A 27,985-nucleotide genomic window follows, 5' to 3' on the forward strand; every position below is an offset into this window, starting at 1 on the left:
TGTGGTGAAAAAAAACAGGAAACCAGGGTTTGATACATATTTATTGAATTAAAATTGATTACATAATTCAAATAAAAAAAAAGACATGTTTATTGAGAGTAAGGACTTGGTTATGCTTAAAGTTTTATTCAGGATAACAGAAGGAAAAAGATCTTGCATATAATCATTCAAAAACACCACACAGAAATATACCGCTGGTCTCTCACCACAGCAAAAGCTTAAATAATCAGTTGATAAAACCCACTTGGCCATTTTCCAACCCTTTCCCACTGCTCTCCCCAAGTATAAAACATGATAATGAGTAGTGCTGTGCTATCATTAACATAAAAGATAATAGTCATTTATCTATAATAAGGCACGAGTGTGTGTACAAAATAAAATCATCCTGCCATACACTAAGTAAAACTGAGCCGTGTTTGTCTACATCATATTAAAACACATTTTGGCCTAATTGACCAAAGCCTGAGACACGGGCAAAACCAATAATGGTACAACTGATCAGTGCTTACCAAACACTCAACTAATCAAAAGGCAACTTACTGGCTCTGTGAACACTACAGGCTGATGTAAGAAAGGCGTCTCTAAGTAGAATGTGACAGTGAAACTGGTCCTAAACATGAGGCTAAACTTAATGCTAAATATGTTCCCCCTTACCATCTCTTCCACTTCTAATTGGAGCAAATGTATGCCAGTCTCAGTTACTGGCCAAAGACTGATGGATTGGAGGCTGAAAACAACGGACATGTTCTACTGGCATGTTCTCTCCATCCCCAGACTTCAGGTACTTGTTCAAAATGGTGAAGATTTCATCATTCAGAACCTGGAACTTGCGAATTCGGTCAACCATTTTCTTTAGAGGCTAAAGTGGGAGGGGGAAAAAAAGATGGTTTAGTTGATGTCTTGACTGCAGAAGTTAAAATATACATTAAACTCATTAAGGAAAAACTTACCACACTCTTGATGATCTCATCTTTGCCATCATGTTTCTGCACCTTAAGGAGATGGTAGCTGAAGTCCAGGATATCAAAGCGTCTGTGCTGTCCAAGCAATGTGATAATCATGCAACCGGCCCAGTGCAGACCATCTCCAAAACATTGTCTAGAAGAAGATCGATATGCTTTAAAAAGCACAAATATCCTAATCTTACTGTAAACAGCCATTCTACATGACAAGAAAAACAGGTGATCAGTTTGCACTCACTCAACAGTGAACTCGTGTGCTCCCACCGGGATGCAGTACACAAACTGCATGGCGCTCCACAACCTGTGGAACTCCACGCATTCGTCCACGTGCATCACGCCATTGCTGGGCAATGGGCCGCGCCACATTGGGTCATCCAGATAACCGCGGACGCGAGTCAAAATGACCTCGAATATGGAGAGACCGCAGCACAGGCGCTCTTTAGTCAGCAGGTCACCCTCACGGGCGATGGCAATTTGCTGATGAGAGATTGTGCAGGGTATTGATTAAAATCACTCAAGTCTGCATTCAACAGTGATTATGGTATTTATTTTGTCAAGGCAGATGATTTGTCCTTCAAAGCATACGAACAGTAAGTCAGCACACTTATTCTGACAATGAATCATAACAATGGCATAAAATGTCAATGCCATAATTAAATTTTGTCTCACAATTGACTCAATTAGGAAGTATCTAAGTGTCGACTATGTCAATTATGGCATGCCTAATTGGGACTTTTTGGCCCGGTTTCACAGACAGGGCTTAGACTAAGCCAGGATTAGACCATAGATCAATTAGGACATTTAAGTAATTTTTATAAACATGCTTAGAAAAAAACATTACCGATGTGCATCTTAAAACTAAAAAGGCACTGATATATTTTTAAGATCAGTCAGTGCAAGTTTATTTCAGTGGAAACAGCTCAGACTTACATTTTAGTCTAGGACTAGTCTTAAGCCCTGTCTGTGAAACCAGGGGAAAATCTTCTAATTACGACATGAAAAGTTGGAATTGAGGGTCATGACTATTGACTTTTCAGGTCTATCTCAAAAAGCATGATAGTTTCAACTTGTCATAGTTAAGATCTTATCCAATAATTTCAACTTTTTTTCTCGAAGAGCGTGATTTACCAAAGCACGAGTGTGGTTACTGATTCCCTTTGTAGTACTTTGTACACGTTTCTTTAAGTTCACCATTTGTATTTTAAAACTGCCCACTATTACTGACACAACTCGATAAAAAAATTAATGTGGAAGTCTCAGGGATGAGATCAAACCAGCAGTAGTGTTGTCACGGTACCAAAATTTCAGTATTCGGTACTGATACCAGTGAAAATCCACGGTTCTCGGTACCAATTTCGATACCAAAGCAAAACACAAAAATATGCTAATTAAAAGAAAAAGACACACTTTTTATCACTAAAAATAAAACCAATGCCATTCTTAATAATTATTTTCAATTGTGTTTAAAGTTTTTCTACAAGTAATATAATTATGAAAAACAGTAAACAAGTTTCACCCAAATTTAAATTGTCCTAATGAAATGTAAAAATTTTATTTTTTGGTAAATAAAGGGGATTTGCTATTAAAATTAAAACATGGAAGAAATATTTTGTGATTTTATTTCTTTAAAAAGTTTTATACCTTTTTTTCAACAGTAGTAGAAGTATCACATACATTCTACTAAATAATAGTAATATTTCTAGCACAATGCCTTATTTTGACGGGTTGTTGTGGTATTACTCAAATGAAACGGTAAAATGCTTTTGAAGTGACTCAGAACAGTTCTGGTGATGTTGTTTATGTATTTATGTCCTCATTGAGACGGCTGATGCTGAAATTACTGCAAGAGTCACGCGCTTCAGTCTATGTAGTAAACAAACCCACACGTCTCTGCCATTCATTCATTCACACAGAAATGCGCAAAACATGCAGGATTCAGATTTCAACCAACTTTTGCTGCTTAACATTTACAGATACTGGTCCATATGGAGATTTGATTTGATTAAATTTATGCTAACTTTGACAAATTCAGTGACTGTCCATATTTAAATGTAAGTTTCATTTTCATGACTGGATTTTGAGACTCCGTCCGCGTTTTCTGCTTCGTGGAAATCATAGCGCTGTATGCATCAAGAACCGGGTTGACTGGTTACTCTGTACCACCGGTACATTTTCATTATTTTAGTACCGACTTGGTACCGAAGTAACGGGTCTTTTGACAACACTAACCAGCAGTAAGGTATGTAATCTGAGATGCTAATGACAATATCAACAGCTAGTTGTGTGTACTGGAGGCAGTAAAGCAGCAGAGCACGACTAAAGCGGCTGTCGGCGCAGTGATTTTTCACCCACCTGAGGGGTTCCCAGACGCTCAATTAGAGGCACCATATGCAGTGCAGTGTATTTGGCCTCCAAACGCTTCATCTTCGCATCCAGACGCTCACCTTCTGCTCAAGTGTGGGTTGTAAAAGGATTATTGGATATGTATGAGGAACTGCTCAAATAAAGCATGTTAAAAATACAGCATACAGTATCCTCAGCAAACATCTTACCTTTAACGTGAACTCTTGGCAAGATGTTCTGGAATGGTGCCGCATGCAACAAGTCACACACCTCCTCTTGAGACTGCAGGAAAGAAAAAAACTCATTTCACAAACTGAAACAATCTTATGTGGGCAAAGAGAGAGAAGTATGGGTACAAATCATGAGTTAAATCTGAGACAACATTGCCGCTTTGGCATAGCGCATGCATAATCAAAGAAGGTTAATGCATTGTTTTAATCAGCTCAACTAATGAAGCACAGAAGCCATTAGTGACCTGCTTAATGTTTAAACCATAAACATGAATACGTGTAGTAAAAAAAGCATTGTTCATTGACATTTCGTGTTAGCTTTTGTCATGTCAATGTATAGAAAATGGCAGACAGCTCTAAAAACAAAGAAAAGATACTGAGGTGAGCCTGCAGAAGGAAGAACCATTAGTAAACCGTTGATACAGCAAGGGAGATTAATATTAGATTGAAATAATATATTACACATATGTATTTTAATATTATATATATTTAGATAAATATATTTATTTTATTTAGCTGTTTGGCTGAATATCTTTTCAAACTACCGCTTGCAGAAACTGCCATGATTTATTCATACTGTGGCACATACTGGAAAAAAGGATTTCTGTTGTAGCACAGGAGGGTAAAAAAAAAAAAAAAACTGAAATGGCACTTCATGTCAAAATGGTGATTTTAAACATGTCTGATGAAGCCTTTGAGAGATCCTTGGAACAGATTTCTATAGTAACCAGGTACTGTTCCAGCAGATGGAGCCATGCAGTCACATGCACCACTGACATGAGCTATTACAGATGAGGCTGTTGACATTTCAATTCAAATGCAGAGAATTACAGCCGACTGCCTTGATTGCATTGACCTTGCCATCAGGCAGAGCAGGTACTTTCACACAGGCTAAGATGTTTTCTCTAGCAAGATTTTTTGGCTCTATTTTAGCAGACAACCCTTGATTGTTGATGTTTAAATGAGGAAGACAGCATCTCCCTGGGTAACTTTCATAATTGTGACTAATGGTTGGCAATTAAACAGGAGTTTATCATATCTGTGAAGAGTCTCTTGAGTGTCTGGATGAATGTCAGATATTCTCAACCATGCTGCAGTGATGTTCCATCCATTATTCAGTGAAAACCCAAGCAACTTCTTGTTTAGTTTTAATGTTTGATCATACATTTTGTGAATGAGCTCAATGAATTGAACTGATAAGAAATTATTAATCAATTCTTGAAATATACCTTGGTGTTAAATTGGAATTTAGGGGGGGGGGCATATATATATAAAATATATATATAAAATATATATATGTATATAAAATATATATATATATTATATATATATATTTGTAAAATAAAAATGAAATTTAATGAAATGTAATATACAAATAGAGGAATAATAATACAACTCATTTTAAAATATCACTGTTTGGCGTGTGTTAGTTTGCTGTTTTTATTTATTTCAATGTGAACAGTCCTGTTTCAAAAGCGCAGTCTGTAAAAGAACTGGTGGTTGCAAAATGTGGCTGATGTGAGTCTTTAGACTGTGATTTACTGCTAATAGCAAGCTTTGTTTTGGATTTATTTGTGCCCTAAAGTGGATAAACTCATTAACAAATTACAAATCAAACTAATCACATTAAGAGCTGTGGAACAGACGATGAAAGTTTGCCAAACAACTGAATGGCCTGTCTTTGGGTGGACAAACATTTCTTCGAATGACTGATAATATAAAAAGAAAAGGTGTCAAAGTATGTGGTCATTCATCACGTTTGATTTAAGTGATTTGTTACCATTCAGACTTTAAAAAGAACAGAAAAATTAGTAGCAAAGAAGACTACATTGTTAGTGCCAAGTAACAAAATACAGCTCTATACAGAAAATATGCACATAATGGCTTTAGGGGCTGGTTAAAAAATAAATATATAATACATTTTTGCAGCTGATCTGCATCTTAAAAGGGCTGAAATCTGACATGGACAGTGCTGACACATGCAACACAACTACAGATGTGTTCCCATGACAACAGTGTGTCAGAGTCAGACATCCTAAACTCTGAGCAGGTGGCGGACTAAATAATGGAAGTCACCTGTGCTGGGTACTCTATATAAAATATACATTCACATATATACACATGTAAAATTCATATATATATCTGAATGAATGTGTGTAACTGTTTGTGTGAATGTGTATAAATCATTTAAGCTCGTTAATAACAATACGTGCTGATTAATCTAATTAAATCACACATCAGTTTGAGCTGAGAAATTCCCCTCCAAAAGATAAAGTCACTATTGTGTTAAATACACAGTCAGTCATTGCCCTGCATCATGTTCGTCAACAGCTGCATGCAACTTAAGATGATATACAGGTTTGTGTTACATATGTTAATGATTTTTTTCATAATTAAATCACACCTAATTAACGTACTATGGTACATATATATTGCTCTGTCCTTTCATGGAGTCATGAATAATTAATAAGTTTAAACATGAATAGATTCATCAGTGAAGTTATGCATCTTGTGTGTCACTTGTCGCAGCACAAAAAGAGAGAATATGAAAGGTGCCAAGTTAATTAGTAAAGCTCACTACCACATTCTTCAAAAAATATTTCAAAACCACATTATTAATATACAAAAGGTGATGTTTTTTGGTGATGGCATTGACCTTCTGCTTAGATTAAGTACTGAAAGTGGTAAAAAAAATAGATGGGATATTCTTACATGAGCTGGGATTTCTTCTTTAAAGAAAAGATTATATCAAGCAGCAACATGTTAAGGTTTAGTGATGCAGTGAGAACTTTCTGCATTATAGTGTGAATGCTCAGTGGTCATACCAAGCTCTGTTCACTCAGAAGGCAGAACAGCAAAGCATTTCCAACTTCCCTCAGGCTCTGGAAGCACACGGTCTTCAGCTCAGCATACTCCACAATGTCCTTCAACTGGTGGTGGAAGAACTCCAGAATACCTGCATCCGGGAGACACAATCATACTTTCACTGTAATGACAGCCTCATTTTGGTTGTTTTAGGAAATAAAGAACTATAAATATTCCTCTATTTGCACAGTGACGAACATAAACAGATCCTTTTCCTGTATCAGCATCCCCTAATAATTAATGCCTAAAATTCAGGATGTCTATTTGATATTAATATTGTTCCAGCCCCTAAAACTAATCTTGACTTGACCAGTGCAGGGTTTCTGCAGGTTTTATGAAGGTAAATGTATGATTTTAAGACTTTAAGATCAGGTAGAGAAATTTTAAATTTGAATACCGTAATTTTTAAAGGAATAAATTCAAGGGAATATCAATATGTACTCTGAACCTTCTGATCACACTGCAAAAAAAAATTATGTTCTTCCTCAATAATTGTCTTGTTTTCCAGTGCAAATGTAATAATTTGAGAAGAAAAATGTCAAGATGAGAAGTTTATCAAAATCAAGAGAGTTTATGATTCAAACCATGACAAATATCTGCCAATGGTCTCAGAAAACAACTTAATTCAAAGAGAAAACAAGTTTTCATACCCCAATGACATATTCGTTCTTGCTTAAAGCATAAACTCGCTTCATTTGTCTTGTATTAAGGGTCATTAGATTTCAATTGGAAAACATGGTTATTTTGCGACTATATATCTTATATTAACAGTAAATTAAACAGTAAACAATTAAAAATTCTAAAGAACAGTAGGAATCTACAGTCACTGACTGTTCTCAAGTATATTCTCTTTTGTTATTCATATTACGTCCAAGAATAAGTAATGCTCTTACAAGCAGAAGCTTTTAATTACATATACAGACTCTTTGGCATTTTTCTCTCTCCTCCACCCACTTTTTCATTTTTCCTTTCATTTCTATTTGTCTGAAGCCCACATTATCAGACGAAGTCATGATTTAAGTGTGTAGTGCACCCTATCAGTATAGTCAGCCAGAAAGAAATAACAAACAAGGAAAGGGAGAAAGAGAGCAAGAGGCAATTAGCAAACCTTCTCAAGTCTAGAGGGGTCTGATTAAGTCTAAGACACCCAGTGTCTGCTGCATGAGCTCTGCGAAAAGCACCACTGTGTGACTGGCACATTGCAGACAGCCAATCAGGCCAGCAGCACAGCTGGATTTATGAAAGCTTAATGATTCAGTGCATATCTTCTATTTGGTGATAGAGGGAGCTCATATTTACACAAGTGTCTCTCTTGGGTCAGAAAATAAAAGGCTTGCTTAAGAGTGTCCAAAGAAATGCAATTTTCACCTGGCGAGCCATACTCATGGCGAGGCAGACGGCATATCTTGGGCATCACTTCCATCAGGGTCTTCACATACTGCAGAATGGTTCCCTGAAGCTTCACCAAAAAAAACAATATGACAAGGTAATTTCAGCAAAAATCTCAAATCCTGAACTTTATCTTTTTTATTATCCTTTAAAGTTAGATTAGTGGTGTAAAAAGATTTGCTCTGACAAAGATCAGATTCAGTTAAGAGCCTTATAAATGGTCTGATGCATCGTGAAAACAAATTTGGTATAGACCACATACCTCCACTATTTGAAACCTCTACAATTAAGGCATCATTTGAGAAGTTCTACTGGGAATGTGGCTTAACATGAATATTAAATACACCTTGTACACTGTATTAGTTGTTTTCTTTTCTTTTTTATTAATTTATAAATGAAATTAAAATGGGCAGTTAAAATTGAAATACACATCTAAATTAAATTAAAATAAAACAAGTAATGTAGGAAATATGCTTCAAAGACTGGGGGAAAAAATCTGTCAATGACTTGCTGACGTGCACAAAAACCATGTATTGTAACCAGAAATAATGTCTCTCTCTCTCTATATACTGCATATAAAGTATATTATATATTATTTTGTAAAGTTGAATATAATACAATGTAATATAATATATTATATAATAGTTATATCCAAGTTGTCTGTCTGGAACGCAGAATTAGGTTAACATTTCAATAAACGATCGTGTACAACAATTACAAGCCGTTCTATAAGGTGACATTTCAGCACTAGACAAACAGATAGCAACGCCTAAGTGGCACTTAAAGCATGGCTATGTGCATTGCTTTAAGTGCATTTTTGAAAAAATGCATGTGAAACAATAACGAACAATCATAAAGGACTCGAAGAAAACGCTCTTAAGTGCTAAGATCTATTGTTATCGGGAAACCCGGCCCAGGGTCATGCAAAAGCCCCTAGATCTCCATACACAAACTTCAGATTGCATGCTTATGCACATACCAGGCTTTTGACGACCTTTAACAGCTCTTCCATCACCACAGCGATGCCCTGGTATCCTAGAAGTCTGCAAATAGCCTTAACATGTGGAGGTCCCAGGAAGTTCCGGTAGAGGCTGTATACGCTACTGTACGCCAAATTCAAGGTCTGAATCATCATGAAAAAGAAAAGAGAAAACATTTTCATCAGCCATTACTACATTATTTCAGTGTCACATCATCAAGTTTCATATTGACCCCAAACATTTGACAGTGTATATTGTTACAAAAGAATTATATTTTAAATAAATGCTGTTCTTTTTTACTTTTTATTGATTGATATAAATAAATACATTTATAAATAAAATAAATACATTTTAAGCATCACAACTGTTTCCAACATTGATAATAAATCAGCATATTAGAATAATTTCTGAAGGCCTCATATGCAACAGAAACGGGAGTAATGGCTGATGAAAATTCAACTTTGCATTACAGGAATGAATAATACTTTAAAGTATATACATTTTGAAAACCATTACTTTAAATTGCAATAATAATAATAATTCACAATATTACAGTTTAAATGTATTTTTGATTAAATAAATGCAGCCTTGATAAACAAATGTACACACACACACACACAGACATATATATATATATATACATATATATATATATATATATATACATATATATATATACATATATATATACACATATATATATATATTGTTTTTTATACAATGGCTGACAAAGTCTAAAATACTTTAGAGTAGTAACAAAACTGGAAAGAAATAAGCTTCCTTCTGTTATTTTAATTAGAATGCAGTAACTGCAAGTTGACCGATTAATGATCAATCATAAATTCATGAGCATACATGTCCGTAGGTGTTGTGGCAGTGAGTCAGGGGAGACAGGTCACCAGTCTGAGGGAGTAATTGAGAACCGAGTGTGGGAGGAAAAGATAAATATAAAAAGGGAGAAATGATGTGTAAGAGATGTGGATGAACGAGAGTTCAAGCTCTCCCAGCTGTAATACTGTTCAAAATGCTTTCTATGCAAAACGCTGATGTGTCATCTCCCCTTCCCCACTGCACTCTCTCTCTCTCTCTCTCTCTCTCTCTCTGCTTTAGTTGCCATCTGCTGTTCTAATCAGATAGAAGAGCTTTTCTGTGCAGCGGTGTGGATGTGAAGCTCTTTCTGCAGGAGACCTGAGCCATGCCAAACGGAGACGGCTACAGGTCACACTCTCTGAATGCTTCAGGGGGATTCTGTCTGCAACAGCAAGATGATCGGTGCATGAAGTGACACTCATCTTTTACGGTAAGATTTTTGCTCCTTTACCTATCAATTTCAGTTTTCCAAGAGACACCTGTGTCTCTGTAAAAAAAAAAAAAAAAGGTGTGGCTCACCTGTAAACAATAGTAAAAAAAGTACTGTCTGAAAAGACAACTACAGAAAATCTTTAGCAGCTGTGTGGATTCGTCCTATTTTCCTCAGACCTCTCTAAGAGTTATTGACAGTGTGTTTTCGGAAGATCAAAATGATTAGTGCTGAAGCTTTCCTACGGTACTGACTGCCGTGTTATTACAGCATGCGTGTGTAGCATACAGAGTCACCAATCATCTGCACAAGTCCAATGTGGTGATTTATTGATTCAGTTAATGGGCTTCAAACAACCAAAGGCTTGAGCAGCAAAGAAAGAAAAAGGAACTATGGCAACTACTATGAAGAAACTAATTCACATTTTAAGCAAAAGATAAAGATCCAGAAATTTCAAAGCAGCATAATTCTTGAAGAGCTAAATCAGATGATGTTAAATATAAATGTTTATAAATAAAGAAAAATAAAATAAAGAATAATCGTGCAGCAGTGTTTGATCATGCAAAGTGCATGTCTGATATTAGAACAGTGAAGACTGAATAAATAACTGCTTGTTATATAAACCACAACATTTTTTAAATTGAACCTCAGTTAAATTTATTGGGCTGTAATGCTATTCATTTAAAATTACTTGAGGGAATCTTTTAGAACCTTTTTCTTGACAAGGGGATACATGGATGTAATGTCAATTGGAAATTTCTGTTCAACTCATTCACATAATCCTGCTTTAGATACCTAGTTTAAGAAAAAAAAAATTGATACAAAGCAATCATGGCGGATAAATGAAATAAATCTGTTCTTGTACTTAACCTGGTGATTTTCCCCTCTAGATAAATCTGCTTTTCCTAACACCATGATAGAGCACAGAAATTGTACTTGAATAAAAAAGAAAATTACAAAATAGGATATAACCATCAAAAAAAGCCTCCTTGTGTGTTACCTACAAAGCCATTTTCAATGTTAATCATTTCAATATGAAAGACAAATTAGACCGAAAAGAGCAGCTTACAATACTTACAAAACTGCTGCATAAATGTTCAAAACATCTGCAGTGTGTATAGCAAAGCTGTATTTTTTTGTGCGTGTTTTCTGATTAAATCCTTTTGAAAAAGCAATTTAATTCAAAATCAATATCAGTCCTAAAACCAACAACTGAAGTTTTCCAATTAATAAACATGCTTTAATTCCAGAAGGAAGCCCATTACTAATCTATTAAGGTCTTGTTGTACTACATTCAAGGTTAGAACTGATCTGAATGAATGCTTTTTTCCCTCCTCTATTCTTCCAGATCCTTTCGGAATCATTGCATGTTGTGTCAAACCAGCTACATCATCAAACTGTGTGAGCATAAGAGACTTAAGTTCCAACCTAAAAACAAGCTCAACATGACTATTACCATTCAAAACATCACAGCCACCTCTGCCATCGTCAGCTGGCCGTCATCCCCAGGCTGCGTGGACACATTCTACAGCGTCATGTATCACCCTAACTGGAACAGCCTGCTGATGGGTTACACACGCAAGAGCTTCCTGCAGGAGGAAAGAGTTCCTGTGAGCCAGACATCCACCAGTCTGGGCCACCTCAGTCCACAGACCACTTACATCCTCTGTGTCACCTGCCAGTCCGCCAATCCCACCCGAGAGCAGTGCCAGGTCTTCAGTACTCTAAACGAGGGCACTGAACTTGGTGAGAGTGGCCGGGATCTGGCAATGGGAGTCTGGCTGGCCAGCAGCATCCTGTTGCTGATCATTGCTTTGGCTCTGCTTTGGGGATGTCTCCACACCATGTGTCCAGCAAAAAGGGACCCAGAAAGAGGCAGCCAGTCAGGTCCAAACCCTCCACACCTGGCTCTGACCCCCATGGTTGGGAACATGGACAGCGAAGGAAGAAAAAGTCTGTACATGCCCGGTTGTGGTGGGGTAGACTCTCAGAACGCAACGGTGATTGAGAATGTTTATAGAGACGAGCACGGCAGAGAAATGGCAAAGGGGCAGAGTTGTGAACTCCAAACACCCAGTAATAAACATAGATTTGCCCCCGGGTCAGAATAACGGACACACCAGATTGTTACCTTGATGCACTGACCCCGAAAACTCAAACTATTAGAGCTTACACAACAAGGACATTCACAGGGTTGAAACCATTTTGAAGAAATTAGACTTGGACTTTTGAGCTGGGCTTATGGGGATAAATTAGCATTAAAATGTCAGATGAAAACATTACTAACTTATTAAAAAAGGAAACTGAAGGAGGGCTTATAATACATTCTACAAACTGACGTGTTATGTATTTTTTTTTTTGTATTTGTTAGCATGAATTAATGAATTTGGTATCAAAATTAATCTAGGTTTACATTATTTAAAACATTTTTATTCATTTATAAAAAATACCCACCCCCACACACTATTTTTTATAGTTTAAAATAATAATCATAATTATTACAATAATAATAATCCTTATTTGAAAATGATAATTTTTACACTATTAAATAGTACCAAATGTTCCTGTACACACAAGATTAAGGACGCATTCAAATCAGAAGCATAGATTTTATATATTTATATTTCTACATAATATGGGTCACCTATAAACAGCTTTGTGTCTGTAGTCTGTATAGTGTCCGTTTAAAGTGAAATACCGCTGCCATATTGGTTTTTACCTTTAAAGGACATTTAAGTGTTTGTTTGAATGTCTTTGTGAGTTGATAGTCTGTCTGTTTTGTGTTAGCTGCATTTAAATCCTACTATGCTTAAAATGTATGCTTTATCTATGCTTTGCCTACCTATCTCATCTTGCTTAATAAAAACCATTTCCCTTTATGGTACAGTTTGTAAGAGGCGTATTGTAACTCAAGTGAATGCTGGAGATGTAACAGATGTTGGTGAGATTTAAACTCATGCAAACCCACCTTTGAGCCATATAGGTACTGCGGCTGGGCATTGGGAGGCTTGTCTCTCTGAAACTCCTGTGAAAATGGCAGCACAGTGCGAACAAACCTAAAGGAAAGGGGGAAATTGTTTTAAATTATATTGGACCATTTTTGCGTTATTGGGTTTGTCGTCCAGTTATTGTCAATTCTGTTCAATAAGGCTGTGATCAGCATGTCCACTCTGGCCCTTTTCATATATAACAATAAAGTGAGAAAAACTCACCACACAAGTCAAACTGCATCTTTCAAATGGACATGTTTCTAAGGGAAATGAAAAGCTACAAATATATGCTGTGACACGACCAACTTTTATAAGTTGAAGTGATTTGTGGGTGTGAGAGTAATACAACAGGAGCAGGTGAAAAGTGGAATCACTGGGCTCTCTGTACCCATCTAACACTCTGAAAGTCTACTGAGAATCAAGTAGCAAAATGATTGTCATTCATCCTTTATCTCAAAAAAAAAAAAAAAAAAAAACACTCAGGGGCCAACTGGGACTTTTTGCATGCAGGGCTGAAGCAAAAAAAATATGTCTCCCGGTTTCTGGAACCTGAAAAAGAGATGTAACCTCCAGAGATGGCATCCACCTACCAGTTATGAGCTGTACTGAGACAACAGCTAAACCCTGATGACTAAATGGGTACATTTATGATGAATTCGTCATCAATAGGTCTATCTACCTTGAAAGGTCACAAAACGTTGAAGTCATCTTAACCTGACAGTGTAAAGATGACTTTACTTTAGCTCAGTAAAAAGATTATATTTGTGCTATTTGACAGTCTAAAAAAAGACAAAAAGGTAGGTAAACAAACACTCAATTCACAGGGGACAAATTAATAAAAAGGTAACTGTTTTGCCTCCACTTGGAGCAGTTTACACACTTGCAAAGTGCAAACAAAAATCTATGCACAGGAATGTCTCTCAAATGTGGAGAAATGTATCTGAAACATAACAGTCTTTTTTACTAGTTGAAATAATCATAGACTTTCAAACTGATTATCAACAACTAATGAATTAACTTAATAATTAACCATTCTATAAAAAATAAAAGATTAAAGCAATGCTCCATCTTCATTTAAAAGTTTCATACATCTGGCTTTTTGACAAGTGATCAAAGAAATTTTCTATGCAATTTGACTTTTAATTTCAATCACGTCTGTTTAACTGAAATATGGATGAATAAATACATATTGCATCAGCTTAAGCCTGAAAGTTAGTCTTCCTGAAAGTTAGTCTTCACCAATATAGCTGTTATAGTGCTCTCCATTTATGACATTATCATTTATATTATAGCACAACCCTGTCATTTAAGATTAGTAGAGCCTGCTTAATTTTATATTTTATATTAAAGGTGTTAATTACCTGAATTAATGATCTGATTTTGATGCTGTACGAATTTCCATGTCAATCAATTACAGATTTGTCAGTTTACTACAGAAAAAATATATATATACAGATGTCCTAAAATGCATCCTTGTCCAATCAGCCTTTAAACATAACCATTCTTCTTCTTCTTAAATAAATAACTTTTAAATGAAAAAGTTTAAGAGGCCCTTCCTACCCACCTGTTCGTGGAGCCATTGTAACAGTAGTTGGGCAAGAAGTCATAGTTGAGTTCCCAGAAGACATGGAGAGTGATTCTGCCATAGGGTGCGGATACGTTGTGGTTTGCCTCACGGAACATGGTGTCGATACTGTCCAGTGTCAAATACTTACTGAGGAGCTTATGGGTCAGCCGGTTTATCTCCAACAAACTCTCCAACTCCTGATCAATTGGAAAAAAACAAATACCCTCTCACTTTCTGACACAACAATAACATTGATCAACAACGCATTTCTATTCCAAAGCACACACAGACCTCCAAAACCAATAATGAGCTTTGGAACAATTTCATGCATTGGAAACGTATGCGTCACAGTCAGACGTCTATTCAAATGTCTCTATATTAGCACCCGCACTCAAACACACATATAGGAAGCAGTTATTATAAATGATTCACTATCTGGCAGCCTATCCTAAATTATTACCGGCGTACTGAATTTCAATTCTGCTAGAGAGGTGGTCTCTCTTTAAATTTAATTAAATATCCCGAACGACCAAATATACCAAAAGGCTGAGCAAATTCAGGGTCTCTCTATAAGAAAATGAAAACTGCAAATTTCAATAAAAAGAGATTTTCAAGTATAAGCACCATGATGGAAGTGAGGTCCTCGCTCTCAAAGCGGTTGATGGCAAGTTCTAGGGATTTGTACAGCGCTGAGGACACTCGCTGGGTGATCAGACGGTTCAAGTCAATCGATCGTCCAAGGAGCTGCAAGAGAAAAGGAACAAAACAAGATGAGTGGACTTGAAAACAGCATTAATAAGCAGTACTGAATGTGTAAACAGAACAGTGGCTGTCCTTACCTGGACATGTCTCTGTTTGAGAAGCGTCTCGTAACGATTGGAGGTAGGCCATGATATGTTGGCGCCCTGATTCTTACATTCTGCTCTTAGCCTCTTATCCAGGAGGAGGCTACAGAGAGGGAGAAAAAAAAGCACAGTCCCCAAATTAACTTCCATTACTACAGAAAAACTGTTATATATTTGCCCTGAAAACAAAATCTGTCCGAATAAGGCTTTTAAACAGACAGACTTACCTTCCGGCAAGAATCTTGTAGTAGGCAAAGATTTGATCAGCAAGTTTATAGACAAACTGGTCAAAGCAGAGGTTCACCTAGGAGAAAGAAAGAGAAAATAACCAAGATGCACAATCACTTAAAAGAACACTGAAACAATGCAATAACTGCTTCAGAGGATTTTCAAGAGGGATTTTTACCTCAGCTTCAATCTCATCATAAAGGAACTGCTTTTTAAACTTGGTGAGAGCATAGTGTGCACTGTCGTTGTACAGATCCAATGAATACAACACATACCTGTAGAGATCAGAGATACTTAGAAGCATATTTCATGAAAGCATTCTTTTTTTGTGCATGTATTAATTGTTTTTTGGTTCTCACTCCATCATAGAGGCCTCTTTAGTCTCCAGGATGTGGTCGGTAAGGATCCAGGGCACGGACATCTCAATTGGGAACTGAATGCGACGCCCCATTGTGAGCTCCAGAAAGAACTCACGGAACCAGAGCTGGGACAAATCACAACACTGCTGCAGAGTCTCTGCAACACATCACGCATTAGTACACACAAAACATTCTTAACACCATCTGCATTCAACCAAATACAATGGCCATTTTTAATGGAACACTGCCATGTTAATTACAAATAATAGATGAGGAAACAAAAACGTGTCCATGGTCATTAATTCCCTATAGATTGAATCAATTCCTGATGGACAAAATCCAGTTGCCTTCCTATAAGTTTCATTTGATATACAATAGACAATAAAATATGGTCACAAAAAGTTGGACAATAAAAACACATTAACACGTTATTGGTTTTACTGTAGTTTAAAGGTTTGAATGCTGTAAACAAACGCCTATATTGGATTGAATGTCCATTTAGACTGTTCCTTACCACTGAAGTTGAGCAGGTGAGTGTAGAAGAATGATTCGCGATGGAACTTCTCGATGTCCAGGATGGTCGGACCCTCCAAACCACTGCGCAGCGTCTTCTTTGAGCCGCTCTTATCAGCAACCAGAGACTCCAGCATTGTCCTGACCATATACAGCTACACAGAGGAACAGAAAGAGGAAGTCCTTTACTCTTCTCACATGCATGTTTAGTCACCCCTCGACACACATTAACAGCAACATTCTGCTCTGGTTTTCTTGCCAGAGGTGGACCTATTTTGCATTTGGGTCTGAGTGCATTAACGTGCTGATGGAGGACACACAAGTGTCAAAGCTTCCCTGGAGAAGTGGATGTGTGTCCGTGTAGCACTATATTTAAATACTGAGAAGCTATGTCCACACAGTTATTGTTTGGGTCAAATTGTCTTGAATAAAGTATGACAGGGATTTTTCATTAAAATCATAATACTAAATAAAACTACCAAAATAATCAATCATAATAATATTTACTCCTTTTTGATCCCGTTTGAAAAACCCTTTAACATGAGACAAGAATGGATCAAATACTGTCTGTATAATCAAGGAGGTCTATAACAGTAAACTACCCACTGAGGTATTAGTCTAATACCGAATTGCACGCAAAGCCAAAATTCCAGGTCTCAATGCAAACCTAATTCAGAGCTGAGCCTCTTGATAGAAACCTCTCGTGGTGACATTCAACCATAATCATACAGAGCTAAAGGCAATGACAAAAAAGCCACACGAACACAAAAACAAGTCAAAAATGTAAATAAAAAAAATTAAAACAATGCAGCATGGGAACAATCCTCAACACATACTTCATCAAATTAAACTGACAGTTCAATCAGGACACATTTATGAATCTTTCAAAAATTCCAGCAGCAAAGCAATGAGATCACGTTGAGAGGCAGAACCGATTACAGCTCAAATCCCTGAGGCGCTATTGACATTCAATACGACACCCTTCCATGCCACACCGGATCAACCGTGCTTCATGCAACATCTGCAGCAGAAACGAGTGGAAGATTACAAGCTCTTCTGAATGACACTGGGCTTAGCTGTGTGTGTGCTTGGAACAGACGGAAAACACATAGCAGTATGGCTGGTTAGGTTGTTTCAGGTTAGAAGTTGTATAAGGTGAAAAAAGTGAAAATTCACATGCCATTGCATTCAGAATGCAAAAAGTATTAAAGACATTTGAAGGTGACAGAGTTCTCAAGTGTGTTACTGTCGTACGTTCTGTAAGTGCTACATTGTCTAAATTTGTATAGAATCCTTAATAGAATAGAAATTGGGAACTAGAACCACATACCTGAGTGCTGGAGGGTCCTACTGCACGACGAGGAACTTTGATATCAAATCCCCCTTTAGGGTCCTTCTCGCCCCGCAGAGCTGGGTCATTATGTGGCTCTTTGCCAGTCTCCCAATCACAGATGGTCTTACGGATGGCCTGGAGGACACTACAACAAAGTCAAAGTCAGCCAAATCAGACAAACAACTAGAGATGAAAGACAGAAAGATCATCCGGTTTGGTGCTCTGTTGTACCTCTGGATGACATTCTTCTTCCTCTTGATGGCCTGGCGCAGCGGTTCTCTGAGCGTTACCTGGGCAAAGTCTTGCAGAGCTGCGTAGATGGTGTGACGGATCGCGTGGTTGAACACGCTCTCCATACGGCCCATCAGCACCTGCAGGCCCTTTATCATAGCGATGACCTAAACACAAGTAGACAGAAGCACATTCAAGCAGAGTACTGGAACACAGACACAAACTCTGAGTTCACTTCAGATTATACTAAAACAGTCAGTTACTTAACACTGAACACTTGAAGCTGAATTACATTTTATTTTATTTTATGCTTCAAATTACAAAGCAACACAGCTGAGCTTTGGACCTGCCGGTGAACTGACCTCCACCAGAGCAAATTTCTCCTCACAGGTGTAATTGTATCTAGTGGCACGTTCATACTCCTCAGCATTGTCTGGGCATTCTTTGTTGGAGTATTTATCTGTGGGGTGCACCAACTTCCAGGAATACTGCAAAAAGGAAAACATTTTATAATCTTTCATGTATAAGTGCCTATGATGATTATTCTGCAAGAGATGTATGAAAATCAAATGTTGTCTACAAAGCTCCTTCACAAATTTCAGAAACTATGATCCATCATTCTCCATCCTTAGCCTAATTTGCTACGAATACCAAAACCCATTTGACTAATTACCAAGAATGGACTTTCTTCTGGCTGTTTCCATGGCAACAACAGTTCACAAGATCGACAACATAAAATGTTTTGCTCAGAGGGAAAAAAGTATAGCTGAAACGGAAAGGGTTTCGAAATGAAAGGTGAAAACATGGCTGGCCTTGTGAAACCAAAAATAAATGCACACCAGGGGAGTGACCCCACGATTCAAGCTGTCTTGAATGGTGGGTCAGTGATACTAGAAATTAGAGGTTAGTCTTTAGTAAGTGCGACAGGCAGGCTTTCTGCCTGATGAAGTACATGGTGTGAATAACTGTCCTTAAGAAAGGACTAAATCAAAATCTGAGAGAATTCATCTTGGCTCAATTCAGCAGCTCTCAAAGACTGGACAACACTCATTAAAAGAGCTTTTTACAGGCTGGTATTCATTATTGCTGATAGACTGTTACAAAGGACAAAGCATGTTCATTAATCATCTTTTGGAGGAATGTATACTCCATGCAGAACACAAAAAAAAACATTTTAGAGTTGACCATCGAGCAATTCAAGTGTATATAATATGGTTTATTTTTCTTCCTTAGTCTTTTGTATAGAAGAAATTATGCTTAAAGCAAAAGACACTTTAAGACTGGAAATATAATGGAGCTTATTACAGGCATGATGCACCTGCACATTAATTATTACTCCGCTTTTTTATTTGTATTTTTTCCATTTTTCCATTAACAAACAGGACGTCTTTAGAATATATTACCCAAATAAGATTTTTCACCATATGATGTCATCTGAACAAGTAACAAGTCTGCCACGCTTTGTTCAGACCAACTGAGGAAAAAAGCATTACAATAAATCGCGCTACCAATGGTGATTTTTAATCTAACGATCGATTAGCTCATATCACATCAAACTCTGCCAATTATTATTATGGTTTTACTTTATTCTCAAATAATTAATGTTAACAACATCAGCATTGCGTGAGTGAGTCAGTGTTGTCAAAAGACCTGGTACTTCCGTACCAAGTCGGTACTAAAATAATGAAAATGACACAGTACCAGGTTTCTTTAAGTACCGGTGGTACCGAGTACCCGGTCAACCCGGTTCTTGACGCATACAGCATTATGATTTCCGTGAAGCAGAAAACGCGGACGGAATCTCAAAATCCAGTCATGAAAATGAAACTTACATTTTAATATGGACAGTCACCGAATTTATCAAAGTTAGCATAAATTGGACCAGTATCTGTAAATGTTAAGCCGCAAAAGTTGGTTGAAATATGAATCCTGCATGTTCTGTGCGTCTGTGTGAATGAATGAATGGCAGAGACGTGCGGGTTTGTTTACTACAAAGACTGAAGCGCGTGATGCTTGCAGTAATTTCAGCATCTGCCATCTCAATGAGGACATAAATACATAAACAACATCACCAGAACTGTTCTGAGTCACCAAAAAATTTAAATGTTTACATTTCATTAATTAAAAGACAAATAAAATTTGGGTGAAACTTGTTAACTGTTTTTTTTATAATTATATTACTTGTAAAAAACTTTAAACACAATTTTAAATAGGTGTAAAGAATGGCATTGTTTTTTTTTTCAGTGATGATAAGTTTTTTTTTTGTGTTTTGCTTTGGTACCGAAATTAGTACCGAGAACCGTGGATTTTCACTGATATCGGTATCGAATACTAAAATTTTGGTACCGTGACAACACTACTATGAGTATAGTGTGTATTAGCATGTAGATTTCAATTTCGGTACAGTCTAATCTCTAATTGTCACATTATTCAAATTTCATATTAAGAAATTCTTTTAACCCTGAAAGCAAACTATGCTCCCATCGTACTGGTTGTCTTTAAAATACACATCTTGTGTAAACCCAGGCTATCTGTAATCAGAAGCACATTTAAAACTAGAATATAATTTAGATAATAGAAACATGTTTATAAATAAACTGTTGTGAATCAGCCTAAAGTAAGGTGATGGTTCCGAACACTGGCTGGTTATGTACTTGCTCAAATATTGATTTTGGATCTTTTTCAACCCCAAAAAGTTAAGGACTTATATCATAACGTACATGGCAATATATTCTTTATGAAATTAATAAAACTAACAAACAAAAACATTTCCAGGTTTTGAACCCCAGACTTTAAACGAGGTCTCGAACTTTTGGACCTGATTATATGTAGTTTTGCATATCTTTATTGCAAACACGTATTCCATGGCTCCAAAATTTCTGAATTTAATATATTTTGCATAAAGCATTATTGGAGACTCGGTTTCAGGACAGTTTTGAGAATAAATACTCAAAAGAACAGCATGAAACCAGGGATCCAGCCATGTGTCACCCACATAATCATCCCAGCTCAAAATAATTCACCTCTTCCTTGTTGGGGGTCTCATACATAAATATGAGTGCGACAAGTCCACTCACCACTTCCATGACCTGAGCGCTCCAATGAGAAAGCAGCTGCAGACCCTGCAGAGCCAGATCAAACAGCTTTTTGTATTCAGAGTCCGTCTTCTGAGCCTCCTGACGCCCTGACCCCGTCACTACCTGCAAAAATGAGAAAAGGAGGCAAGATAACATAACATAGTACAACTACTATCAGAGAGAAAAAGAGCGAATTAAAGAACCACTGAAATCTCTTAACAAAACCTAATGACAGAAATCCAGGCTCCCTGCCACAGCTACAGAAGCAGGGGCTGCATTCAAAATGAACAAACACAGAAGGAAATGCAAAAACCCATATATCTGTGCATTTGTTTCAGCAGTCCAAGACAGCACAAGTCAAGAACTGTGTGTTAAAACCCCTGACATCTGACAACCAGGGCTGTGGAACGAACAAACAAATTTCTTGCCGTTTCTCCTCGTCACAGGGCTGCTGTCACTGACAACGGACCCCAGTTGTCCTCTGGCCGCCAGTACATTCTCACTACAGTGCTGCTGCTATGTCTTAATTCAATCCCAGGCTGGCCTTCTCCCCTCACATTTCCATATTCTTCTAGTGAGTAGAAGATGGACAAGTTTTCATTCTCGGTTGAACAAACCCTTTACTGATGACTGGAGTAATGGCTGCTGAAAATGCAGCTTTGCCATTACAAGAATAAATTACATTAAAATAAAAACATGTATTTTACAGTCTCTGTGAGCATAAGAGACACTAAAAAAAACCTCCAAACATTTGAAATGTATATCAATCAATGTGTCAACACATATGTCAATACTGCAGAACATTACTGCAGCCAAAATTTTGATTTAAATCCAATCCAAATAAGCAACAACTGCTTTAATTTGATGCTATACAACAAAGGTATTATGCTCAGAAATAGAAAGTCATTTGGGTAATAATTATTAGGTAATAGACATATCCCCTAATGTCAGTGGCAGTATGCATTTGCTTTTGTACAAGCCTCTCACCTCACTGTTGCTGTAGCGAGCCAGCTCAGAAATGAAGCGCATGTGGTCTTCACGGATCTGAATCATCTGCTCGCAGATGTTATACTGTGGGCTACTGCCTGTAGATGTGCACGACCACCTAGAGGACAGGGGAGGCCAGGCAATTAAAAAAAAAACATGGAAGGGTATAGCAAATAGAACAACATTTGGCTATTTTAATTTCATATTTCCAATTATGTTCTGCAATCTCAATTTTTCATTCATTGCAGTGTAATAGAAAAGAGGATTATTAAAATATCTTTAAAAATGATAAAGTTTGGAAGGGCAGATTTAAATTTTGGGTTATCTACTCTTTAAAGTAAGCTAAAACACATCTGCATTTACAGTGTTCTCATTTAAGTACGGCATCCTACGACACCCACCTGGATTTGTTTTCCTCGTAGTGAGCGCTGGTTTTGATATAGCGCGACAGCTCAATTTGCATGTCACCAAACAGAGGCACTACCTGCAGTTGCTGTAGGGGTAGGGCAGAATGGCAAATCAAATTAAAATCCACCTCGGGCGATCCCAACACAAGCGATGAGACGGACTGTGTTTACAGCAGGTTTTACCATGCATCTCAAATGCATTTCCATTTCTGAAGCTCAGAGATTTCATATTATCAAAAGCTCACCTACAGATACGCACCTTGAAAAACTTGTCAATTTTCGTGAGGTTGATTCTCTTCTTGGCATCTAGTTTGTAAATGCTGCTGTTGGTTCCATCCATGAGATAAAGACCAAAGCCCATCACCTACAAGACACAGTCACAACCAATTATGGGGGAAAAAATCCTTCACAATATCAGCATTTTTACATAGTAACCTAATTAGTAACAGTGACTGCTTGATTGTGATACATAAATATCAGGACTCACATTTAATAATGTCAAAAGTCTAAGAAAGATTAGCAAAAACATAGTACTAATCCTTACCTAGAAACCCAGTGGCACTTGTTTCTACTTTTAATTTTTTTTGTTTTGGGGGTGATTTTGGGGTGAGTCATTTTTTTTTTTTTTTTTTATAAAGAACTCTTTATTCAGCAAGGATGAATTAAATTGATCAAAAAAAGATTCCTTAAGAAAATTTAGCATGGTTTAAACAAAAATACTGTATTAAACATGACTTTTCTGAAGGTTCGTCTGACACTGAAGACTGGAGTAATGGCGGCAGATAATTTAGCTTAGCCTTCACAGGACTAAATTACATTTTAAAATACATTAAAAACACACACAAAAAAAACATTTTAAACTGTAATATCATCACAATATTGCTGTTTTACTGTGTTTGTAAACCAATAAACGCAGCTTTGGTGAGCATAAGAGACATACAAATATATGCGTACTTTGAGTAGCGTGTGTTTCTCACTGGGGGTGAGGTACATCTTGTTTTCGTAGTAGTCCACGCACAGGTTAACAATGTCTGCCAACAGCTCATCAAATCCGTTAATCACCTCAAGCTGCTGCTGTAGGGACTGAAACAGAGATGCCCGTCAATATCAGCAACTCATACACAGAACATGTCTAAACCACTGGTGCATGTATTGTGTTTATTATGCTGCTGTATGCAGGGACATAAAGTCAATTTAGTGAATTTCCATTCAAGAGATGGTCTATATTAAACAAACATCTTCACAACAAAACTGCTTGTTTGTTTGGATACAGTATTAAGTGTTATTTTATGGTGTGGTACCTGAGTTATCTTGTTATGGTTGGCCAGGAACATGGATAAGTTCTGAGATTCCTGAATGGAGGATGGCTCTGACATTTTCCTCAGGAACTGGGCAGCTCTGAGGAACCAAGAGAAAAATATAAGCAAAGAAGAGAAAGACTGACACAGAACACATCACAAATAAACCAGTCACTATGACAAGTCACTATGACAAAGAATTATGCACAATTCAGGCCAAATATAAGTATTTGTTGGATTCTTTTTTAAGAAAACAAAAATGTAATGAAAAATATTGTATGAAACTTATTTAAAAAAAATTATATATATATTATGTTGCTTTTGTGGTGGGCACAGTGTAAATGTTGGCAGTATGTCTGATCTACTGGCCAACAGGGGGGAAAAAATGTAGTGCAGAGACCTAGAAAGAAAAACACAATAAAAAAGACAAAGACATAGAGACACAGAAAGAGACAGCAAGAGAGTGACAAGAAAAGTGTTTAGTGTCATGGGGTGGAAAACTGGATAGGTGGTTGACAAATCTGACATTTCGTAAAGTGTGTTAAGCGAGTAGGCACACTGAAAATACACTTAAATATATGCAGATACACCTACTCACACGAACACCTTGAAAAAAAAGTGGTAAAAAGTAGACCGCTCTAGTGTCATGACACATAGATGTGAAGCATAAAATATTATAGTCACAGGCAATATATATACACATATACTGTATATGTGGTGTATCTGTGTATGAATATATACACACAAATCATCAAATATAGTTTGAAATGTAAGTTATTCATGTGATGGCAAAGATATATTTTCAGCAGTCATTATTTTAGTCTCCACTGTCTAATGATGCTTAAGAAATCATTCTAATATGCTGATTCTGTGCTCAAAGAACATTTCTTCTTATTAATGTTGACATATTTGTGGAAACCATGATAATTTTTTCAGGATTCTTTGATGAACCGAAAGTTTCAAACTTTTTAAATATATTTACTGTCAGTTTTGACCAATTTAATGCATTCTTACTGAATAAAAGTATTAATTGGCTTTAAAAAATGGTCTTACTGACAAATTCTTAGTTTATTTATAGAAATTTCAGTTTAAAGCCAATGAAGCACCAAAAATGGGTTATTCTACAGCGATAACAACTGACCAGAAGAATCCAGATGTGGAATGACTGCCATCTACAGGATGCATGAATTAATGACAAGGTTAGATGCAAAACTGAGGCTCACAGAAAGCAGTTGTGATTACCTTTTGTATGCGGAGTGGTCATTTTTGACACTGCACTTCATGTTCTTAAGTTCATCCAGCACGGCAAACATGTTGATGAACTTCCCCAGCGTGAGCAGATAGGCTTCAGACACAAAGTCCTTCCTCCGCTCGGCATGACACAGTCGACGCACTTCCCCGCAGAAGCGATCTATTGCTGTCCTCTGAGAGTGAAGTATAATATTAGAGAAGGATTAGTGTATCTTACAACACCTTGTATTCAAATCTGTAGAACGGCACTAATCTTTACCTGAAAGTACATAAAGTTCATTAGTTTAGTGACTTCAGGCTCAAGCACTTCCACTGTCTTCTCATAGATCTCCACCCTGTTGGGCTGTTCATTACATTTCACCTGAGAGAGGGACAGATGGAAATGGTCAAAACAACAGACTTCCAGTCTGTGATGGTGGTGCTGTGAGTTTTTTTGACTGGCTTTAGGCGTGACTAATTTACCTGAGGAATAGCTCTTGAACAGCTCCTCCAAGTATACAGCATCGTAGCATACTCCTGCCCTTCCTCTAACATCTCATTCTGTAACACAGCAAAAGAGCTCCATGAAATTAGAATACACTTGAGCAAATGAAAGCACACAGACTTATTCAACATACAGTGGGGTCCAAAAGTCTGAGGCCACACTGAAAATCAGAATTTTTTTGTCTAAATAAAATATTATATTGATTTCATTGATTGATTGATTGATTATATTTAAAAATATTATATAGTAAAATACAGACATGTTTGAGATTTATTCTACACTGTTTCTAGATAAAAATAAATAAATGTTAATAAAAATATATTTTAATGTTTTTAATATTTTAATTTTTGTTAAACTTAAATTGTGCTATGCTAAATGCTAATTTAATATTCAACATTTTCTATTAAAGGGTTAGTTCACCCAGATAGCAAAATTATGTCATTAATAACTTACCCTCATGTTGTTCCAAATCCGTAAGACCTCAGATTATTTTTGGAACACAGTTTAAGATATTTTAGATTTAGTCCGAGAGCTCTCAGTCCCTTCATTGAAGCTGTGTGTACAGTATACTGTCCATGTCCAGAAAGGTAAGAAAAACATCATCAAAGTAGTCCATGTGACATCACACATGCGCAGTTATCATCAGCTCCTCGGTTCTTGAATCGGACGCGTCTGACAGAAACGGTTCTTGACTCGAGAACGAGTCAGTCTGTTGTTCGTTATCTGGCTCGGCTCGGTGTTTATCTTCAGTTCTCTCTTCACAGCAGTTCAGTCAGTGTACTGTTTGAGGAAATGAATTACTCCGGGATATTGGTTTGTTTGAACTCAGAGGGAGTGTCAGCCACATTAAAAAAGTTAACAGCTTAAGTCATTTGTGGATTAATGCGTATTGGAGACGCGAACAGTTTAAAACGATTCAGTTCGATTTGATGAACTGGTTCAAATCGATCTGAATACATCGAATGATTCGTTCGCGAACCGGATATCACTAAACTGCTTTGTTTTGAACTCTCTCACACAACAGACACAGAAGAAAAGACAATGCTGAATAAAGTCGTCGTTTTTGCTATTTTTGGACCAAAATGTATTTTTGATACTTCAAAAAATTCTAACTGACCCTCTGATGTCACATGGACTGCTTTGATGATGTTTTTCTTACCTTTCTGGACATGGACAGTATACCGTACACACAGCTTCAATGGAGGGACTGAGAGCTCTCGGACTAAATCTAAAATATCTTAAACTGTGTCCCGAAGATAAACGGAGGTCTTACGGGTTTGGAACAACATGAGGGCAAGTTATTAATTACATAATTTTGCTATCTGGGTGAACTAACCCTTTAAATAATAATTAATGCCTAAATAAGTAAATAATAATAATAAAAAGTAAATAATAATGCAAAATAGATTTCAAAAAAGAAATCCGATTTCTGAACTAGTGACCTCAAATTTTAAGCCCAATGTATTATTACTTTACAGATTCTACAATAAACCTTTATTTAATGTTGAATGAATTTCTAGAGAACAGATTAGCCCACTTAGTCTTAAGATCTTAACAAGTCTCTAAAGAAACTTTGAAGAAAATCTCCCCTAAAGTAACAACGAAAAAAAACCTTTCACTCTTTCACTCTGAGACTTTGTGTGTGTGTGTGTGTAGCACCACAATACTTCCACACACACTCTTCAATTCCTCAATGATGTCAAACAGTCCCTCACAGCTATTATCTCTCACTAATAGAGCACACAGCAGTTCACATTCAATACAAAAACCATTCAGAGCGACCTACTCCACTTGGCCAGGCTGCTCAAATGAACATGGTGAATGTGGACAATGAGAGAGTCTATTGGGCCCTCTTAAATCCACTCAAGCCCCTGACAGACTCCTTTAGCAGGACTTCCAGAGGGCTGGCTTGATGGACTGGTGACCGAGGTTTGGTGATTTAAAGAAGGTTAGCTAGTGAAGAGAGTTGAACAATTGCCTGTTTTTGTGGAAACATTAAGAACTTACCATGTTGGAGTGGACGGTGGCCTGCTCGATGTAACGGGCAATGCCTGTCACAAAAGCATTGCGGTCCTCAAAGTTGGTGTTGAAGTTGGGCTAAGGGTGGTAAAAAGAAAAGGTCTGGTTATGCAAGCACTTCTTGTACATCTTGTATTTTGGGTTTATATGTTTATAAAATACACTGCAGATCTAGGTCAGTTGTTACCTGGTAAATGAGGGAGGAGGGCAGAGGCTCAATGCAGGGCTGCTGATCTGGGAGCGGCAGCTCCTCCAGCAGGTCCACATTGGACAGAGCATCTTCCAGAGTAACTGTGGATGCCATCACTCTAGAAGAAAACACATTTG

At 37.0% G+C, this 27,985-nt stretch overlaps 2 protein-coding genes and 1 long non-coding RNA gene across 3 annotated transcripts; 2 read left to right on the plus strand and 1 right to left on the minus strand.

The window, feature by feature from the left end:
• Nucleotides 1–23: 23 nt before the first annotated feature.
• Nucleotides 24–27,976, minus strand: LOC132151779 (cytoplasmic FMR1-interacting protein 1 homolog). Its single transcript, XM_059560137.1, has 30 exons — nucleotides 27,846–27,976; nucleotides 27,647–27,736; nucleotides 25,618–25,695; nucleotides 25,415–25,516; nucleotides 25,147–25,328; nucleotides 23,908–24,004; nucleotides 23,561–23,689; nucleotides 22,866–22,970; nucleotides 22,601–22,692; nucleotides 22,200–22,317; nucleotides 21,213–21,335; nucleotides 18,498–18,623; nucleotides 18,136–18,302; nucleotides 17,902–18,049; nucleotides 16,573–16,726; nucleotides 16,059–16,215; nucleotides 15,878–15,974; nucleotides 15,699–15,775; nucleotides 15,466–15,574; nucleotides 15,251–15,370; nucleotides 14,624–14,823; nucleotides 13,038–13,125; nucleotides 8,769–8,912; nucleotides 7,769–7,859; nucleotides 6,361–6,491; nucleotides 3,515–3,587; nucleotides 3,315–3,409; nucleotides 1,201–1,439; nucleotides 951–1,098; nucleotides 24–859 (listed from the first exon to the last, which is right to left on the minus strand). Exons 1-30 carry the CDS (start codon nucleotides 27,960–27,962, stop codon nucleotides 695–697), a joined length of 3,762 nt encoding a protein of 1,253 aa, XP_059416120.1. The 5' UTR covers nucleotides 27,963–27,976; the 3' UTR covers nucleotides 24–694.
• LOC132151778 (uncharacterized) lies at nucleotides 9,000–9,711 on the plus strand. Its single transcript, XR_009436441.1, has 2 exons — nucleotides 9,000–9,206; nucleotides 9,576–9,711. It is a non-coding gene; the product is annotated as an uncharacterized LOC132151778 (long non-coding RNA).
• Nucleotides 9,918–12,702, plus strand: LOC132151777 (fibronectin type III domain-containing protein 9-like). Its single transcript, XM_059560136.1, has 2 exons — nucleotides 9,918–10,069; nucleotides 11,418–12,702. The coding sequence occupies exon 2, from the start codon at nucleotides 11,437–11,439 to the stop codon at nucleotides 12,178–12,180; it is 744 nt and encodes a 247-aa protein (XP_059416119.1). The 5' UTR covers nucleotides 9,918–10,069; nucleotides 11,418–11,436; the 3' UTR covers nucleotides 12,181–12,702.
• Nucleotides 27,977–27,985: the final 9 nt, after the last annotated feature.

This window comes from Carassius carassius, chromosome 10 (assembly GCF_963082965.1).
Source record: "Carassius carassius chromosome 10, fCarCar2.1, whole genome shotgun sequence".
Classification (NCBI taxonomy): domain Eukaryota; kingdom Metazoa; phylum Chordata; class Actinopteri; order Cypriniformes; family Cyprinidae; genus Carassius; species Carassius carassius.

Excerpts from the sequence above, each read along its gene's own strand:
- LOC132151779 (XM_059560137.1), bottom strand. The coding sequence starts at position 27,962 with ATGGCATCCACAGTTACTCTGGAAGATGCTCTGTCCAATGTGGACCTG. Across the intron at positions 24,005-25,146 it reads GACCACTCCGCATACAAAAG|AGCTGCCCAGTTCCTGAGGA; the intron begins GTAATCACAACT and ends TTGGTTCCTCAG. Across the intron at positions 1,440-3,314 it reads AGCGTCTGGGAACCCCTCAG|CAAATTGCCATCGCCCGTGA; the intron begins GTGGGTGAAAAA and ends ATCTCTCATCAG.
- LOC132151777 (XM_059560136.1), top strand. The coding sequence starts at position 11,437 with ATGTTGTGTCAAACCAGCTACATCATCAAACTGTGTGAGCATAAGAGA.